The 20549-nt window shown below is 43.7% G+C and overlaps 4 protein-coding genes across 4 annotated transcripts; 3 read left to right on the top strand and 1 right to left on the bottom strand.

The window, feature by feature from the left end:
• Positions 1–84: 84 nt before the first annotated feature.
• LOC135347100 (uncharacterized) lies at positions 85–4222 on the top strand. Its single transcript, XM_064544976.1, has 7 exons — positions 85–241; positions 500–773; positions 1062–1452; positions 1857–1870; positions 2087–2128; positions 2589–2831; positions 3743–4222. Exons 2-7 carry the CDS (start codon positions 642–644, stop codon positions 3992–3994), a joined length of 1074 nt encoding a protein of 357 aa, XP_064401046.1. The 5' UTR covers positions 85–241; positions 500–641; the 3' UTR covers positions 3995–4222.
• LOC135347101 (mucin-2-like) lies at positions 4132–6272 on the top strand. The gene is made up of 4 exons (XM_064544977.1): positions 4132–4260; positions 4394–5024; positions 5680–5782; positions 6146–6272. The coding sequence occupies exons 1-4, from the start codon at positions 4209–4211 to the stop codon at positions 6188–6190; spliced, it is 831 nt and encodes a 276-aa protein (XP_064401047.1). The 5' UTR covers positions 4132–4208; the 3' UTR covers positions 6191–6272.
• Positions 6273–6404: 132 nt separating this feature from the next.
• On the bottom strand, positions 6405–7274 carry LOC135347103 (ragulator complex protein LAMTOR5-like). Its single transcript, XM_064544980.1, has 4 exons — positions 7198–7274; positions 7084–7145; positions 6624–6747; positions 6405–6562 (listed from the first exon to the last, which is right to left on the bottom strand). Exons 1-4 carry the CDS (start codon positions 7230–7232, stop codon positions 6508–6510), a joined length of 276 nt encoding a protein of 91 aa, XP_064401050.1. The 5' UTR covers positions 7233–7274; the 3' UTR covers positions 6405–6507.
• A 17-nt stretch (positions 7275–7291) lies between these two features.
• On the top strand, positions 7292–20458 carry LOC135347092 (mucin-2-like). The gene is made up of 15 exons (XM_064544969.1): positions 7292–8095; positions 8820–8936; positions 9551–9784; positions 9913–10099; positions 10684–10798; positions 11216–11378; positions 11556–11795; positions 12174–12326; positions 12487–12745; positions 12872–12971; positions 13234–13439; positions 13944–14017; positions 14263–14367; positions 14626–14798; positions 15334–20458. The coding sequence occupies exons 1-15, from the start codon at positions 7427–7429 to the stop codon at positions 20333–20335; spliced, it is 7797 nt and encodes a 2598-aa protein (XP_064401039.1). The 5' UTR covers positions 7292–7426; the 3' UTR covers positions 20336–20458.
• The last annotated feature ends 91 nt before the right edge of the window (positions 20459–20549 follow it).

Raw genomic sequence — 20549 nt, 5'->3', positions numbered from 1 at the left:
TTGTTAAAAAAAAAAAAAAATTTGTTACTACGGCTCTGCGCATGGCCTCGACTCAAAGTTTTTGTGGGCCTTTAGATCCGAGCCCAAGGCTTTGACACGTCTTATATCCGAGGCTAATTAGATTAGTTTGATGGTGGATACATGAATACATCCGGATCTGTTGAGCACTAGAAAACCGCAACGAAATGTGTTGTTTTGATTGAGAAGTAATTAAATCTTTATCAAAGGCTACAGCTTTGAGGTAAGCAATCAGAGAGATGTGTGTGAGTGTGTGTGATAAGTGATGTGTGATGTGTGTGAGATGTGTGTGATGTGTGAGGCAAGATCTTATAGCTGCTACAAATACTGCACACACTGTCCAAAATGTTTACTATTTTGTCTCGTCTTTATATCATGATTCCATTCGTGTTGTTATCTAAACTGTTGAGTCTTTGCTTCACAATGTTCGGAAACCTATTATTCTAACAATCCCATTCTCCACCTCACAATAACACTATAGGCTATATACCAAGTACCCATCTCCAGTACGTACTACTGAGGTCTAGACATTCTACAACTGAAGATTGTGTGATTGGTTCCTTGTAATTCTTTGATCTGGTATATTGGTAGTAGCGATTTGACCTTATTGACCCCCAAGCACGATGAACAAACCCCCCGCTCCGCTAGAGCTGCAGAGACTGACTGATAACGGGAGCAGCGTGGGCGGGATAGCACCGTTGTACACGTCTGTCGATGTGGCTCAGTCCGAACATAAAGAGTACCTGACTCAGCAAGTGAGCGTGTGTGAGGGTGTGGAGTGGGTGTGCATGAGGGTGTGGAGTGGGAGTATGTGAGGGTGTGAAGTGGGCGGGTAAATATCATAAAGGTTGTGCGTGTGTATGTATGTGGCCTAAGAATTCCGTGGTTCATTGGGTAGAGACTGTGGTTATCAACATAACTCAAATTCCGCCCCTCTTTTCCCTCCCCCCACACATACACAAACATACACGCACACACCCCACACACACACACACACACACACACACACACACACACACAGTCACACCCCCCCACACACACAGTCACACACACAGGGCGACTACACAAGCCCTGGAGAATTGGACCCACCTAATGAATATGATATCGTGACAGACAAGCAAAGAGAAAACACATCGCCAGGCTACCTTCACCAACAAAACAATGTCTTGTATGCAGACCAGTTTGCTGCCACGGAAATGAGACATGCTACGCTAACTCGAACTGAGCAGAACAGATACGTCGGCGTCACCACTCTACAGGGAAGTATGGATGAACCCAAGGAGACCGAGTGTACTGGTTGCAATGGTGGACGGTCCTGCTTGTGGATTACTTTGTGTGCTCTACTCATTTTTATTTCGTTGGTTGCTATAGCAGCACTGGTGTTGGCCGTAATGATGATGCTGCAAGTTATACCAGTATGCAACTGTGCCCCAAGTGAGTGTGTGGGTGGTGTGTGTGTGCGTGGGTGTGTGGGGTGTGTGCTTGTCATGATTATATCTCTGACATTTCAGCAATACTTTGTCCTTGAGAATTATCTTTAGGTTTGTCAAAAACCAGTTTCTAAGATAAAATTAAAACCCATAAATTATGTGATTTCTGTGTATAAAGCTGAAAATAGTATTGATTTTGCGATGTTTCAATGTTTATTATCAGATCTGTGTTCAGGATGTATATATTAACAGCTTGTGTGCACAAGCATCCTGAATAGACACTGACCCTCAGCGTGTCATTGATGCTCATTATTCTGATGAATGGAGACACTTCCATTGTCTTTGTTACTTCTCATGGCATATTGTACTCCACTGCTTTTAACCCACTATTTTTTCGCTCCTGTACAGGTCCTCAAGTTCAGGTAATGACATCGAGGTGCTACCTTGCTTATCACTGTTACAATCTTTAACTGATAATAATTTTCTTGTAGCAGTACATTGTTTCGACATTTTTGTGTAATGTGCATGTACATGTACCTTAAATGAATGTTTACATTCTTTGTGGTTTATCTTCCTGCATTCTTTCAAAGACACCCCATTGCACATGTAACTGATACCCTATCCTCCCACACACACAGGAATTAATGAATAGAATCCAAGTTCTTGAAAACAGAGAACTGGTAAGTGTCTACCTGCATCAGAGGGTGCCACAATGCACCATTGTCACGTTCATATTACAATAATTATGTATACCTATACACATCATGTGTGTGAGAGTTTAAAATAACTCCACAACGATGAGGTCATATAGATCATGAGCACGAGGCATCTCTGTGTCATAGTTCCCCAATACTCAGGGCTGAGGAGGATTTCCATACCGAAAGCCCATGATCTAACTGATCTAGACATCATTTTTAATTTCTAGAGTACTACATCATGTGTATTCAAGAATCTATAGTTACGGGGAACTATAGCTATACTCATTATTATAAACCTGTTTGTTTACTTCTTCTGTGCCACATATGTTGTGTACGAAACATGGTTGCCAATCTGACCTTTTTAGGGGTCAAATAGGCGTTCAAATGTTTTAGTGTATCTTATGGCTGTCAGTGGTTTCATTACCCCCCCCCCCACATGCAGGTAACTGGTGGCAACATTTCCTCTCTCTCTCAAAGATTAGATACATTCAATGTGGTCCCAGCTGTCGAGTCGGCCATTGCACAGAGGATCACTAATAACGGCACCATCATAGGCCTGGCCTTCTCTGCAGAGCTGGTCGGCTTCCAACCCTACGCTGACTGTGTGACAGAGGAGGAGAGGGAGTGCACCATCAGCAATTTAGGGCTACGTTGTGAAACACCGGACCTGGAATATATTATGGCCGTGAGTATATATAGCATATATCAGGTTTAGAATGCAGAGGCTAATGGACTGAGAATGTGATTGCGTTTCTAACTATTGTGAATTGTATGCTCACTTCGTGCGTTTCTTATGATTGCAAATTATGCGATAATTCACAAGTCACAATCAAAGGAACGTCACATGCAACAACCTAGTAGATCTAGATATACCTCGAATAAAGATCACATGTAGAGCTAGCAAACATGCAAGTTCAACTGTGCTTCTTAGCTTTTGCTCGCTTTTATACGACAATGAAGCTCTAACATCGAAATCTTCCACTATTAAAACTGTTGTGTGGAGGCTATCCATGCTGTAAACGCAGTGCTATGGCATCCAGGTGAGTAGACTCAGCTGTCCACAACTACTACATGTATACCCGTGGCCGCCCACGCACACCTCGGGTAATTACCTAGTCTGGGAACAGCTACAGTCTATATAAATCAAGGATTGGACCTAGTGTGGGAACAGCTGCAGTCTATATAAGTTAAGGATTGGACCTAGTGTGGGAAAGTATGTAGCTGAATGTTCCCTAGCATAACTGAACACTCCTACAAATCCACCAAAATCAGTACCCTGGCCTAAAAACAGAAAAAAATCTGAAAATGCTAAAATTACTACCCGTCTATAAAAGTAACATTACTATTTATTCATGTCAACAGCCGAGGGTTAGCACTTCAGTGCTCTAGTTACTATAGCTATGAATCATAACTAGTTACACCTCGTCTTTGCTGTCTTTGCTGTCTTTGCTGTTGAGATATTGGTTTCTTTGATATTTTTCCCTTAATAAAAATTATTTTCATATCCCAGTATTAACCTTCCCCACACCCACCCTCGCACACCCCCTCACACACACACCCTCACACACACACACACACTCACACACACACTCACAGGACAACGCTGCACTCAACTACACGCGTGATGCTCGATGTGTTCAAAAACCATTCTCGACAGATCAGCAGCATCTCTCCACAACACTCCTCATTCAGGGAAACATCGTCTTCTGCGTGTGCGAGCGTGTGATCGTTCAATCTAATGCAGATCACCAAGAAGTGAGCTGTGCTCTTCAGATGACCAGATGTCGATCTAATCGCAATATTCCCGTGGAGATTGTTACCACGTCAAATGCACAACTTGGAAACTGACGTCTCTATAATTATATAGAATTATAAGTTCTAGCTACTGTATCAATTCATCCCTATTTAATAATTATTATATATGTACATCTATACTATTTAATATGTTTTATGAATGTCATTATCAATCAATGTTGTCCATAATATTATAGCCATTACAGCATAAATTATCACATGACAATTGTTTAGTGCAAAGTCAATCAATTTTCTGCATGTGTGAAAAATGGATTATTTCTCTACTGTAGATGTTCTGAAGTTGCTACTTTGTATAACAGGTATGGCTAGCAATGTATAGTGTAGTGTGCTGTGCTGATTGATCTTCATAATTATACTAAAAATTAATGTCTACATTTATACGATAAATAAGTATTATACGTACATGTATAGATGCTCCACACACACTTGCAGGGTTTGTACAGATGACAAATAGCTACTCCGATAAAACCTCAGCGATGTTTAATGAAACACAAAGAACTAACTCGTATCCTCCCTCACATGCCTCCCTCATGCTCACCAGTCAACACAGTCAATCATTTGATCAGCTATTGACTACAATCAGTAACAATGGTGGACAATCCTACACACCTCAATCAAGAACCAGCATGCACACAGCTCGCCTTGGAACCAGCACACCCATTCAAAATGGAACCAAGACCACTGGGTCGGGAACTATGTCTACACAAACACAGAGACTGTCTGATTCCCAGTCACCAACTACAAGCATTGTGTTCCATACAAATACCGTATCAGGTTCCCATACTACTAGCGCTGTGTCTGGTTCCCATACTATGAGCACTGTGTTTCATTCAAGTACGAGCACTGTGTCTGATTCTATTCACACAACAATTTCCAGTCGTAGTTCAACGACCAGTATGTCTGATTCTCACACGAGCTCCAGTCATGTAATCACGCCCACTCCTTCCTCGGGGGGAATCCCTCAAAAATATCTACTCATTCTCTACATCGTACCCCCTCTAGGGGGTGTGGTCTGCTGTCTCCTGTCCCTGGCCCTCTGTCTAGCATTGAAGAGATACAGGAAGTGAGTCCCATCTCCTCTCTTATTGAATTAGGCCATGAAGAAATTCAGTTGGGCAAATAATTGTTATAGCTTAGAAGGATCCTGTTCATATGGTATACTCAAATCCCGATTTGTAACGTAGATTATTCCCATTCATTTGTGATAAGCATGTATAGAGAACCCCCTCTATAACAGACACCTTTGGGGAACAAATGTTGGCTCTTATATACATGTATATGCAGAGGTGGCTTTTGTTGATGGGTTGTTTGTGCACAACTGTTCATTTGGGACCTGACCTTTAGATCACAGTTGGCTTTTATTCAGGGGTGGTCATCACTATCGATCATTCCCATTTACAAATAGGTTTCATTTTCATAGTTAGAGTGATGTGATGTGATAGAGTGATGTAGATAATAACCAGCACAGTACACACTGCATGCATGCACACTAGCACTGCCTATACTACCATACATGGTTAATGGATTGTGAATGACACTACTAACTCTGATTGCGTTTTTGCAAATTGCATGCAAAACATAGGAAATTGCATGCTGTATGCTCACTTTTTGCGTTTCAATTATGCAAAAATTTAGCCAATTTACAATCGAAAGAACATCGCATTCAAACCCAATATTTATACTATGCTGAATATTGTGCCCCTCCCCTCTCTCTCCAGGGTGCGCCGGTATCGTCGTCACCTGATCCCCCTCACTGACCGTGATGGCAGTGATGACTCAGACGAGGAGGAGGAACTCGATCTGAGAGAACCTGCATTCATGGTACGCACGTCACATGACTGTCTTGTGATCACAGTTGTATAATTATTGTGCTGCTATAGTATATGTAATTGGCTTGTTATGGGCCTTGCATAATTTTATGTTAAGTATAGCTTTTTGACATGATGCTAATATTAAATGTACCGCATAGCGGGTATACTTTGAGGGTATAAATGTACTGCAAACATTTATACCCTCGAATTTAATAGCATGCTGCAAAAAGGCTGCTATTCCAAGAAAACTAAATCCGCGAAAGTCTTTCTTCTGCGAATATGTATACCCTCGAAATATACCCACTATACGATATATTGCTGATAAGTTGAAGTAAAAATAATGTCAGCTTATTAATTTCATTCCTCTGTGCAGATCACCCCAATGACCAGACCTGTGCTTGCTTTTGCTAACACTTAGCACTTGTGATAGCTTACAATTTACTGTGTGTGTGTTTGTGTTTCAACCTTTGCAATAATTGAGGAACTGTTTCAGTTTGTAAGTCTCAGCCTTGTCTAGAATAAGAGGGTGGGGCAGCTGACACAGCTCACTGTTTGTGGTTTTATAATTATGACGGCACCCACTCAATTAATGTAGTTTTCGAGGTAAAGCCGCGGATTGAACCACTACGATCTTTACCTAACAAACATTTTTTGCACAATAATTTTATGCACCTGGTACAAATAAATCATAAAAACACATCACAACGTCCCAATAATTTAGAGCATGAGTTTTCTCTATACTTTGTGAATAGCGAGGGTAGAGTTCCCGTGAGATCTTATCAGTAGATTACTAGAGAGAGAGGGAGGAAGGATAATTATGTGACGATGCAATTTACACTACAGGGGCTCACCCTGCATCACTCTCCACGGAGACCACTGGGATGTCATCAGCTCCAGTTCCATGTCTGAGTTTGGTGGCCTTGCTAGCCAGGCCTGCAACCAGACCAGCCACCTCCGGCTTTAGGTTGCCCTGGGCTGTATGGGAGGGGGGGGGGGGACAGTGATAGCATGCCTGCCTACTATGAAATCAGATAAAGCAACTAGATTGATGTACCGTTCAAGAGACGACACTCTGAATATGTAACAGTTGGATATTTCGCCCATTAAATATCAATCAATAAGCCAAATGCAGAAGGTCACACAAATAGGCTTTACAGCCTCTCGAGGTGATAGTACCATATAAGTTCTTGTTTTGCGTACATAGTGTATATTTTACATGTCACTTTAAATAGAGGTCTTACTGTACTCTAAGTTCTAGATACTCAATTTTTGATCGATAAATTACCACGACATAAAATTACAAGTCCTCACAGGCTAAGGCCAGTCCCTGCTTGTCTGTGCACAGTACACCCGTCACGCCCGGCTGGGACATGCTGTAGTCAGAGGATATAGTTAGCGAGGCATAGCATAACATGGGTGCCTTACATTTCATTCATTTGCTGCTCTAGCGGAACCTCCATCTTTGTTGACTTATCACATTAAAATGGCAAAGATCGTTAAGGGAACAAGCCTAAAAATTAACACCGCGAGCCACGTGGTCGACCTCAAACATATCAATCATTGTGCTGTTTACGAGCTAGCTATAGCTAGATTGTTGCGTAGCTCTATTGTAGTGTTGCAAAGCTTGTTCTGAAGGTTTGCGCAAGTGTCAATAATGGACGTGGATAGTCAAGTGGAGGAATTCGATTCTAGTAGCAGCGACGGGAGTGACTCGAGTAGCAGCGATGAAGAGCCACCATCTGAGGAAGAGAGAGTAAGTGGACAAGAAGAGAGCACTGTCAAGGTGGCCAAGTCAAGGAAGAGACGTAGAGACAGAAAGAAACATACTGCTGGTCTACGCAAGACCTTACGCACACATTATGAGAGCGTCGAGGATTTCAACCCCGAGGCACGCATAGCACAGAGTGCGGAGATGGAGAGGATACGAAGACTGGAGCTGCAGCAGAGCATAACCTCCCCCTCCACCCACACGCACACACCCGTCACAGCCTCACACCACCCACCACACACACTAGCCTCACAAGAGCACAGTAGTCCCGAGATGGTCGTAGTCGACTTATCCAATAAAACGTCACCACCAAAAGACACTATTGTTATTGAGTCTGACTCCGGGTCCGATTCTGATACAGTTAAGAAGAAAGCTCCTCCGCTAAAGGTCGGAGGTCAGCCAACGTCGACTAGAGGGGAAGTGCTACACAGGAAGTATGAGGACCCAACAGTGCCACGCCCAGATGGTCGAGTGGTTGTGAATGTGAGTCATAACGTGAATGAACCTGATGTCATCCTTGCACCGCAAGTGGCCAGGATCGTTAAACCTCATCAGGTGGGTTTCTTATTATTGCATGGTACTGTTCAAAATAGTTTTTGCAGCCTTTTAGTTTTGTGTTTCCTAGTAATAGTGCATGGAGGTGGTCTCTTTGGGGTATCAAAGGAATTAAGTAAGGATATGTGTCTTGGTGGCTTTGTGAAATGCTGGATAGGAGGTACAATGGTGGTCTCACCTAATCAGATAATGGTTGCCTGGGTGTGGGTGAGTTCTTAATTAGGCACGGATTAGTACCTCAGGCAGGTGTAAACACTTTGAAATTCTCATAGCCTCTGGTAAATCTATCTTTCATGGCTGGGCTAGTGGTGGTAATGGAGCAATCAGAATTATTTATTAATGCCTGTTGCATTTTAATATCTAGTATAATGCAGAAGTTCCCCACCTTTGTTTGGTTTTCCCTTCAATAACTTGTTTGATTTCAAGGATTGTGTGGTTTTCTGAAAGCTGAAAGCGGATTTTACCATGCATATAATTTATGATAAATAAATATAATTATATCAAAATATTTCATTTTAGGCCCAATTTCATTGGCCCATGGTCATCAATCGAAATCACAAATGCTTGTCTGTTCCAACTTTGTAATTACAATGTCTGAAAGGTCTTCTTTTAGGCTTTCAGAAAATCTCAAAAGTAATCAAATTGGGTCACCAGAAGTCATTTTATAGCCACTCAAAGAATGGAGTGTTTTGTCTGCCCTTGTATTTCATTTTTTCTCTTCCAGATTGGAGGTATTCGGTTTCTGTACGACAACATCATAGAGAGCCTGGGGCGATACTCGTCATCACCTGGGTTTGGTTGTATATTGGCTCACTCCATGGGACTCGGCAAAACCCTACAAGTGAGTGGGTGGGGCACTCTTGATCGTGCAATAATTTTATACTAGTCTAAAATTGCTGTGCATAATTTAGACGCATCTTTGATTGGCCATAACCAAGAGGATTATTATGATAGAGAGAGAGTATCAAACGTAGCCATACTGTACATTAGATGTATGCAGAGAGTAGCGTGACTTCCTGTATCTGTCACAAGCTTGAAATAGTAGATTACATCACCCACATTTGGATTGATCAGTGTGCAAATTCCAAGCTTGTGACAGATACAGGAAGTCATGCTACTCTCCGCATACATCTGATGTACAGTATGCCTACGTTCGATACTCTCTCTCTATCATATAATCTTGCCATAACTTACGGATTTTCTGAAAGCTTTGAGAGAGGCCTTTCCGATGACATATTAGAATTAATGGCTATTCCCCAAAATGAGAAATGATGGCCCATTTTCCAAATTTGAGATTTGAGCATGCCAGATCTTTCTAAGCTATCTGAAAATCGTTGATAGTTACAGTTACAGAGCCGACTCTAGTACTCTCTAAATACACAAGAAGACCCAGCGTTTACTGGTTAGAGCATCTTTGAACGTCCTCTTTGCCCCTCTCTCTCTCTCTCTCTGCAGGTTATTTCATTTATTGATGTGTTCATGCGCTACACTCCGGCTAAACACGCTCTGTGTGTCGTGCCAGTCAACACACTGCAAAACTGGGTCAACGAGTTTGACCGCTGGCTGCCGGCCAATCAGAATCCCTCATCAAGTCACCTGACCGGACTATTGACCCCTGATACTCAGCATCGAACTTTTGGACTGTTTCTATTATCAGAGAGTACCAAAACCATGGAATCAAGGGTCAAGGTACACGCACGCTGGTCATGTGATCTATTTGTGATGTCATGTCACTAGGGGTAACTTTTGAGCAACTGTCTATTTCAGGTCTAAGATTATTTAGAAAATTCCAATAATTACTCAACTTTCTTTGATAGGTTATCACGGATTGGCAGGAAGTGGGCGGAGTCATACTGATTGGATACGAGATGTTTCGCCTGCTCTCACTGTCTGTTCCTTCGCTGGCTGGCAATAAAATGGCCGTCAAGAGGCGTAAAAATGCTCCACCCAAAGCCGAGACAATCAACCTGGACGAGACGGAGAAGGAAATGGACGCTCTGATTGGTCAGTTGATAGCCACGTGATCACTCCAAATCAACCCCCCCCCTCCTTTTATACGGTAGCTGTAGAGTAGCGTAGAGCATTGTAATACTCAAAGTACTGTATAGCAGGTACTTTTCGGGGGGGGGGGCAAAACATTGGTGGTTGAGCCACTTCGTGGACTTTTTTTTGTGGTTGCTGCTTGCAATGCAGGTATCGTATTACTTTTGCGAGCATCAAACATTTGTGAAATTTGCGAGTGTTGATCACTTTGCAACAATAAAATGTGCAAAACCTGCCAGAACGCAATAGTTTGATCGCAAAGGGTCAAATTTTCTGCTGATTTGGCTCATTCGCAAAGGTTTTTCACCAGCAAAATGATTAGTCTAGTACTAGGGTATATAAGGTATACATGCAAGGTCGCTTTATTCCTGGGTAATATTTGTGGTCTAGTATTTAACCACGAAAACCACGAATATTTTTCTCCTCGGAAACCACTAGCTATACGGTAAAATAATTATGAAAAACACTGTCTCAATATTTACATTGTTGTGTTGATTGAATTAATTATACTCTCTCACTATCGTAATAATAATTGTACCCCCCAGGCATACAGCGAGCACTGTGTGACCCCGGACCTGACCTTGTGGTGTGTGACGAGGGACACAGGATAAAGAACGATGTCACGAACATCTCACAAGCACTCAAGCGAATCAGAACGAGGTACGGTCTTTGTGTTTTCTCTGAAATTTTGGAAACATTAATATTTATGTATAAAGCCTGGTTTGGACTGCACAAAAATGGTGTATGGTTGACTTCGTACTTTGATAGAGCTACAAGACGATGTATAAATCAGAATCTGGGGCCCTAACCTCTTTATCTCCAAAACTTCATTGATGTGACGTGGTTTTAGTTATGGGTGTGTCCGTGTGTTGTCTGTTACTAACGGTTAATTAGGTTTAGCAAAGTTTACTTAGATTATTACACTAGCAAAGGTTGGAGGACAATTTTTAGTACTCCTTTTCGAGCGGCCATTTGTACAAAAAGGTTATGAAAATTTTCTATGACCAGTATATCATAACCCAACCCTCCCCCCACACACACACCACCCACACACACACACACCGCCCACACATACAGACGTCGCATTGTGATGACGGGCTACCCTCTCCAGAACAACCTCACTGAGTACTGGTGTATGGTGGACTTTGTGAGGCCCAAGTATCTCGGCACTAAACAAGAATTTGCTGACCTTTTTGATCGTCCAATCACAAATGGCCAGTGTGCTGACTCCACCCCTAATGTACGTTTGTGCTCTGTGCGTGGGTGTGGGTGTGGGTGTGCCTTGGTTGATCAATAATTAGTGAATAAAAATTATTGATTTTTGTAACTATTACTGTCTGTTGTGGTGTCCCTATAAGCAGACCACCACAATAGCCACTGTATAACTATAGCCCCTCCCCCCGCCCACACACAACAGGATGTGCGTCTAATGCGTTATCGATCTCATGTTCTGCACTCCCTCCTCGAGGGGTTCGTCTTGCGGAGGGGGCACGAAATTTTAAAGTCTACCCTACCCCCCAAATTTGAGCATGTGTTATTTCTGAGGCCGTCTGAAGTACAGGGCATTCTCTACAACTACAACATGTCGCTGATTGAGCAAGGGGGCGGGGTTTCAGCCAGTAATGGTCCACTGAAGGCATTTGCTGTGTGTACTAAGGTGTGTTGTCTTGGATATGGTAGAGAAGCCGAATTCATGCAACTGGTCGATATTTTCAATCTTAGTCTCAACTCAGAGCACACATTGCCTGTTATGTAGTAAACTAGCCCTAAGAGGTGGTTAGTAGCCACCAGCTGTGTGGACACAGGTGTTTTATCGGCTCAATCGTAGTAATTCTTCATGTCCATAATTATGTAATTGTACCCTCCGATACAGGCTTGTTTTGATGGATTGTCTATAACTCAAGTTGAGATTGTCCATTTTTACTTTAGAAAATGTACTTTGTAGCTCTTTGACAGCCTACCTAACATATAATTATTGTACCAATGTATAGTGCTGTTGACCATGATGAAGTTATACACTGTCTTCTCCCCTCAGATCTGGAATCACCCTGACATCTACTACCAGGAGGTGGTTGCCCAGGGCGGCAAGGACCCATCCCATACAAGAATGCTTGATGAGGCAGGCCTCCCAAAGCCCGCTACCTCGGGGTTAAAGGTCGGCGGAGAGTCCAGCTGCAAAATAGACTGGGTGAGAGTTATTCTGTCAACACTGTTGCTTTCTTAAGTTGTGTGGGTGGGCATAAGTTTATATAGGTCAATATCGTTAATCTGAATAGCAATTTGCGATCGAGCACTCCACTCCCTCACACACACTCCCTCACACATACATCCCACACCCCCACACACAGCCACACTCCCAGCTTCCCTCTTACACGCCTGACCAGCTAGAGCACAGTCCTAAGATGGCGGTACTGATGGAGCTCATCGACAAGTCTGTCCACTACAGGGACAAGATCCTTGTGTTCAGTCAGAGCCTCTCTACACTGTCATGTGTGGAGAGGATACTCACACACCGTCCCGTTCCAATACCAGACTCTGGCATGGGGACTGGGAATGGGGCCATGCAGTATCAGAACCTGACCTGGACCAAGAATAAACACTACTGCCGTAAGTCTCTAGTGCGCTGTACTACGTAAACTGTGGCTCCCAGTAAATAAGTTTCACATCTCACCCCCTCTCACCACTCCACACACCTTCACCCGCCCATACCACCCCTCATACACACCCCCACAGGTCTGGATGGGAGCACTGGTAGTATGGAGAGGGACAAACTCATCACTGCCTTCAACGCCCCCTCAAACAATGACTGCTGGGTATTCCTGCTCTCAACAAAGTGAGTGGGTGTGTGAGGGGTGCTGTGTGGGTGTGAGGGTTAGGTGGTGTGGGTGTGAGGGTATTAGTGTTCTCCACAGAGTGAGCTATAGCCAATGAACTGTATATTTGAACATGGCGGATATACGACCCTCAGCCACGTATGAGCGTTTTGTAGCCTTTACTATTATGCCAGTAATTTTGTGCTAGAATTATTCAAATTCCAATTATATTATTCACTTGTTATTGATACAAATTGTTCATACCCCCCTCCATACGTACAGAGCTGGTTGCCTTGGTATCAATCTTATCGGGGCCAATCGTGTGGTAGTATTGGACGTATCTTGGAACCCTTGTTACGATGCTCAAGCCGTGTGTCGTGTGTATCGTTACGGACAGACCAAGCCGTGCTATATCTATCGTCTTGTGTGCGATGGGACAATGGAGAGGAAGATCTACGATAGGCAGATATCAAAGCAGGGAATGTCAGGTATGTGGGTGTGGCCTAGATAAGGGTTGTTTAGATCAATGATTGCTTTCTGATTAAGATTTTTCCGAATTTGGTACTTGCTTTTTGAGTACATATCTAATGATGTGTTTGCTTTAGAATGAATTGAAGGAAAAACGTCAGCCATATACATATATAGGCTTAGCGATTTGTTAGAAATGGACCCGTTTTTATGGCTTAATTTTTTTTTTATCTTATTTTGGGTAACCAACCTAAAGGTTCACTAATTGGATCTAACTGTATTTACTGACTCGGTGGCTGAGTGGTCTAGGCCACCAGCTGCTAGTGGGGGGCAGGTAGATAAGGCTGTGGGTTCTATCCCTCACTCTCCCATTTTTTTCCTGATTTTCCTGATACGATTACAAAGTTTTGAATATAAATTGTCATATTTACCGGTTTATGGTTTCTGATATTGTATCGTTATAGATGTAATTTAAATAATTATATATGATGTTACGTTGTTACGTTTGTTTCCCATGGTTACAGATAGAGTGGTGGATCACTTACAACCTGAGAGGCACTTGTCCACACAGGACATTATCAGCCTCACCGCACCTCTGGTACGTCAGTGACATCATATGACATCATGAAATACCATCTGAAAGGTCTAAGCTTTCAAAAATTAAACGTTACTGGACCAACGAAAAAAAAAAGCTAAACGTTCCAAGATGCTCTATTTAACACTATAAGTCTCCATATTTAGAGTACTGGAGTTGGCTCTGTACGTAACTAAGGTTCTGGTGGTCCAGATTCTGTGTTGATATAACCTCGCTTGTATTACGCTAATGTGTTGTTTCCTCTGCAGACTTCCTTACCTCCGAGCCGTGACCTTTCACCTTTCGCTCCCGATTATTTGTTTGATCCCGTCCTCATGGCGTTGTGCTACACGAGCGGGCAGCTGCTAACAAAGGTACCTCGTAATAATAGTGTCTCATATCAATTGTATTGAATCACTCGTAGATTAAACCCTGACCCCTCAGTTAACAAAATGAACGCCCACCACCCCACCCCCCCCAGTATTTAATCTAGAATAATCGAACAGCACAGTTTTATAAAAATACTGTTAATTAATGTCTACTCAATAATATAATGTACGTAATTTTATAATTTAAGCATGCCTTTGTTTCTTAACCCCTGTGTTACTGTGTTATGTTTAACCCCTTTGTAGCTGCCCTTTAAGCATGAGTCGCTGCTCGTAGACAGTGTTAACGAACGTATGACTGAGTTGGAGAAGTACCAAGCCCTCACCGGGTTCCAGGCAGAACTGAGAGCACTTAAGAATGGTCCCGCTTCCATTCATGAGTTCAGAGCCATGCAAGCCAAGAACACTCCACTACCAAGGTGTGCGTGCGGGTGTGTGGTGTGGGCGTGTGGTGTGGGTGTGTGATTGGTGCTCTCAACATTTCCTTTCCAATGATGTGCTTACAAGCTAGTTCTATGATTAGTCGAAATCCACCATACAAAAAAGCAAAAGCCTTGCCACACAACTATAGCTTCCTCTGAGAGCCTGTCACATATTAATGCAGTGTCCAGAGTTCATTATATTTTACTTAACACTAGTATTATATACCGTATTACTAGAACGTTTTGTGAGCATCAAACACATAATTTATATGCGAGCATTTATCACTTTGCAATAATAAGATTGCAAAACCTACTAGTTACATGTACATGTACATGCACTATCCTTGTCAGAACGCAATGGTTATCGCAAAGGGTCACATTTTTTACTGATTTGGCTCATTTGCAAAAATTTTTCACCCACAAAATATTCCAGTAATACGGTAGAGATACATATCATGAACTCCTGATTGGTTTATACAATTATTATGTGCAGTGTGACATGCACTGATGTACCTCCTCTCGCCTTCTGCAGCTCTGTACCTGGTATCCTAGCAACGCCCACCCCCCCTCCGATGTTGCCAGTCCCTCCCCCAATGCTAGTGTGTAAACCAACTCCTACCCCTGTCATCACTAATCCTAACCAACCAATCGAAATCATTTGTTTGGATTCTGACGAAGACGATAAAACTTCGACCACTCCCCCTAAACCATCTCCTGTGACCTTTGAACCCACCAAACCAGTTCAATCATCTATTTTGTCTGCCCAAGCTCAATTATATTTCAATGCTTCACAAAAATCATCAAATCTGATTCCAATTAATCCAATGGCCCCTCCCACCACCATCACAAGTGGCGACCAATCAGCTTTGAGCGGTCTATCCAAGACTCCGCCCACCATGGAACCAAGTGTAACCACGGTAACTACAGAACAATTATCAGAAATGGCGGAAGGAATTGTCGACTCTCTCAAATCTCAACTCCTCACTACCTCCCTGACACGGTGCCAACAAGATCAAACAAAAATGGCCGTCTCAGGAGAACCTAAGAAAAAAGGCAATGAATCGTCTCAGCCTGGCGGAGGTCAAAATACAACTGAACTGTTAAGGACGAGTACTGCTGAGCAGTCATCGGCCGTAACCAGTGGTCATGTGATACCCCTAGCGGATAATCGAGGGCAGTCGTCAACAGTAACCAGTGGTCATGTGATACCACCCCTAGCGGATAATCGAGGGCAAGAACAAACGTCGATGACACAGGATCAAACAGAGGGACCTAATATTTACTTGAACTCTAATTCTAACAATGCCGTCGAAGAAACTAAAAAATTAACAATAGTAGCCTCCTCAAGTGCTGAATCAGACGGCGTAACCGTTAGCAACAAGGAGGGCTGGCGGAGCCAATCGGAAAAAAGTCGAAAAGCGGCTAAAAAGGAACGCTCATGTGGTACAGCATCGTCATGGAAACCACCGTACCCCCCACCCCCTCCGCCCACCACACACTTCCCACCGTGTTCCATACCTCTTCTGTCACCCATTGCCGCCCACCTATTATACATCTCCACGGGAACCAAGCTGCCATCTAGTCCACCAGAAGATATGTTCAAGTACCCACCCATTGTTAGCCCCTCCCCCTCTAGCCACGCCCCCTCAAGCCCGGAGGCGGAGATGGATTGGTACGATCACGATGAAGAATCTGAAACTAACTCACAATTAGAGTTGTCTAATATTGAAAATGAAAATACAATCGTAAAATCGAAGTCGCCTGAGACCTTTCGACTGAGAACAATGTTGACGGGAGATAGTAATGGTCGAGAAGATAATGTCGCTAATACAAGCACTGCTAATACAAGCACTATTGTAAGTCACACCTCTAGCAAAGATACTATTATCACCACAACCTCTGTGTGTCAAGGAGAGTCTAAAGTGTCCACTACCAAGTCTGCTTCGTCAGCAACTGTCTATCCCATGATCTGTTCTCCCCTGCCGCTACGGGGTCAAAGTTCACATGAAAGCAAAAGTACTATCGGGCAAGATAAGAGTCAATATTCAAAAAATTCTGCAACGACAAAAACTCAATCAATTCCGAACAATTTGACTAGCACAACAGTAACTGTTCCAACGTACACTCGTCCGATTATCTCAAGTAATATCACTCTGTCAAATAATCCTCTACCATCGAGTGGTACTTTCATTGATTCGACAACACCCAATATTAACAATGCTCCCCCTACTAATGTTGTCTGTCCACAAGAGACTGCCCCCTCATTTAACGGACCACCCCCCTCTCAAGCCCTGCCCACTAACGGAGTTACAGCGACTAATCAGCTTGGAGCTTCTGGTGATTATAATGGACATACACTCAGTCAAAGTGTGCCGTTAAAACCAAAATGGATTCGTTCGTTTTCGGCATCCGAAATACCCGTTTCTAAGGGGCGTGGCTCGACAACAACAGAGCCACCCACATCCACGAACTATGACCCCCAGCCCATCCTATGTATTGACAATTGGACCAAGGGCCCAACGACCAATGATACAGAAAAAAGAACTCTGGCTACGATGACTCAACCGTTAGTGAAACCCTTAGTTGCTAAGCGACCTATAGTGGTACCCTCGGCTGAAATTTCTACACTACCAGTTATCAAATCTAACCCACCAAATATCCGGCCATATAGATCCCATTCTACTTCTACCATGGAGGACAAACGTTTGTTTCTTCCTCACCCGTCATTGTCAAGTACTAGATCTTACTATCCTCAGAAAACACCACACTCTTTAAATCCTAATTTGTTTGGTTTGGATACGGACGAAAGCTCAAAGGTCGAATCCATGGTTACACGTACGTCGGACTCATCTCGTGTTTTGATACCTCCCCCACAGACGAGTGTTTTGTCACGTAATAATCATTCGCCATGGAAACAATCGATTAGTGATGGAAAAAGCAACAATGTAAATCATATGACACTATCAATGGGAAATATGACATCCAGTTTGGATAATATTGGAAGTGAAACTCAGAGAAACGTTTCTACACTGTCAAGAGTTCAGAGTGCAAGTGCTGCCCACCTCCCACTACACTCAACCAGCAACCAGCTGCACTTTAACAACTCTACACTATTGCCTGGAAACGCTGTGTCTTCTATCACCGCTGGACCTCATACCACCGGACATAATGTTGCTGGACATAATATCACTGGTTTAACTGTACCCAATATTAGTGAAAACAATTCCACTGGACCTACCTGTAATACCACTGGACATAATGTTGCTGGATCTCACAATATCACCACTGGACACCATGCTACTGGACCTGGACACACTATTAGTGGACCTCATACCACTGGACACCATGTTGCTGGACCTCGACACAACGTTACTAACCCTAACAGTGTGAGTGGACAAAATTCCACTGGACCTGCTGCATCTAATATTGTTGGACATAATGTAATTGGAACTGGGCACCAAATTACTTGTTCTAATTTTGCTGGACCCGATATCACTGGACCTGGATCTTATGTAACAGGGCACCATGCCACTGTCTCCACTCTGCCAGTGCACCATGGAGGCTACACTCCACACGACTCAAGCCCTGACAGGCTCAGTAGCTTCTCAAGAGACTCTGCTAACGGAGGGACGTGTGTGTTATCCTCCACCCACCCTCAGGCTGTATTCAGAACCAAGAAGACAGCTGTTGTGACCCCCTACTGCGTTGTTAACAAGACCAGCACTGACTACACTACTAAACTGAACACTAAGACTAATATTAGCATAAGTGAATCGTTGCCACTAGCAACTCGGACACAGCCAAGCCTTTACTCTCCTCAAAAGTTAACAGCATTGCCTCAAACTATGACCGGTACTAAGTTGGGAATCACAAACTCATCTAACCCGTGGATGAAGCCATCTATTGCCAGGGCTAGTGTCAATGCTGCTACACAAGGCATAGCTTTGAGTGGACAGAATCAAAATTTGTTTCAGCAAAACTACCAAAAAATGCCAACAAGTTGTGTTCTTAATACTCGGAATGGAATTGGTCAGAATGGAATCGGAACCAGTCAGAATGTGAGCAATAATGCAATATACAGAAACAGAGTGCAAAGTTGCTCAGATAGTTTTGCCAGAACACAGTTGAGTCCCACCATCCTACCATCTGCTGTACCTCAACAAAGAATGGTCATCCCTCCCACCACCATCCTACCTCAACAAAGAATGGTCACCCCTCCAACTACAAACTTGTCTAATAGTGGTCATCTATCATACAATGGCGATACGTTAAACACAGAACATTTCACCAGTGGTAACAGTGTCAATACTATTAGTCCCGCGTACACAGCCAGCGCTACTGAGAGGGGGTGGTCTAACACACAGCAAACACCCAGCGCTACTGAGAGGGGGTGGTCTAACACACGGAGTGCACGTCGATACTCGGTTGATTCAAGACAAGACAATCCCAGAATGAGTTTCAGTCACCATTCTACTCATCGTACAGCCACGCCCCCTCACAACAATGGGGCTTTCCCTGGATCCCACAGGACAACCACGCCCCCTCACATGACATCCACACCCCCTCACAACAATGGAGCTTTCCTTGGAGCCCAAACAACAATCACGCCCCCTCACAATGGTGGGTCTTTCCTTGGATCCCACAGGACAGCCACGCCCCCTCACAGCGATGGAACTGGGCAGAGGTACATTGTGAGTGTCCCCCCTCCTCCAAAGTCTAGCGGTAACCCCTTCGACCAATCGTTGCTACCACAAGTATTCACCACTGCACCTCTCAGCAATGCACCTCTCTCTACACCGGCCTACCCTGTTCAGTCTGGGTTCTCCCTACCACCACAGCGGCCCGCATCCCTCCCTATGTCCAACCTGCCTAACTGGACTGGGGGTGGTATCACTCCTTCAGTGGCCAATAGGGAGACAGCTTTACCGTCGACAACCACTCAGTCACCTTATAGACTTGGAACTCCCGATAGTATGGGGATTTCCCCTACACCACCACAGCTACCAAGGACCACACCCAATCAATTAGGGATATCGCCTGTTATGGAAATTCCCCCTCTACCACAACACCTCAGGATGTCGTCTAATCATCGGGGGACTTCCCCTGCTATCAACACAGGCACCTCACCAGTAAGACAACTACAGCTAGGGATTTCCCCAACTCCCACCTCTCAACCACTCCTATTGGGATCGTCCTCTCCCTGTAGTGTCATGCCCCTCTCCCAACATGCTGGCCACACCTCTCCTGCCCACCTCAGAGCAGTACCGCCCCCGTACCTTGGACCCACTTCTACTGAGCATGCTCACACAACTAATAGTCACTCTCAAAATGGTAACTATGCAATACCTAGTCTCTATAGACACAGACCCCGCCCCCCTCCTCGGCAGGTGCTTAGCCCTACCCACCCAACAAGGTTGCCCTCGTTCGATCAATTTCCACAAGGTCAAAGGTCGACAGAGACTTATTGTCAGCAAGGTTACTCTGGTTGTCATGAAAACTGCCGAGTTGGTGTGGCCACACGAATGTGCAAGTAAACTCGTTGGACATTAATAATGATTATTATAGTAATTATCAGTTTCATTATTATTATGATTTCTCTATATAAATTATTATAATTATACTACCCAATTTTCAGATAATTATTTCCCATTATTATTGCCATAATTATTTGCATTGCAACAATGAGTGAGTGGGTGGTGTGTGGCTGTAATTGGGAGGCTACAAGGTGCGGCCAATTAATGACAGTTG

Source organism: Halichondria panicea, chromosome 13, assembly GCF_963675165.1.
Source record: "Halichondria panicea chromosome 13, odHalPani1.1, whole genome shotgun sequence".
Taxonomy (NCBI): Eukaryota; Metazoa; Porifera; class Demospongiae; order Suberitida; family Halichondriidae; genus Halichondria; species Halichondria panicea.
The sequence above is the reverse complement of the archived record's forward strand: the minus strand, read 5'-3'. Positions and strand labels throughout refer to the sequence as shown.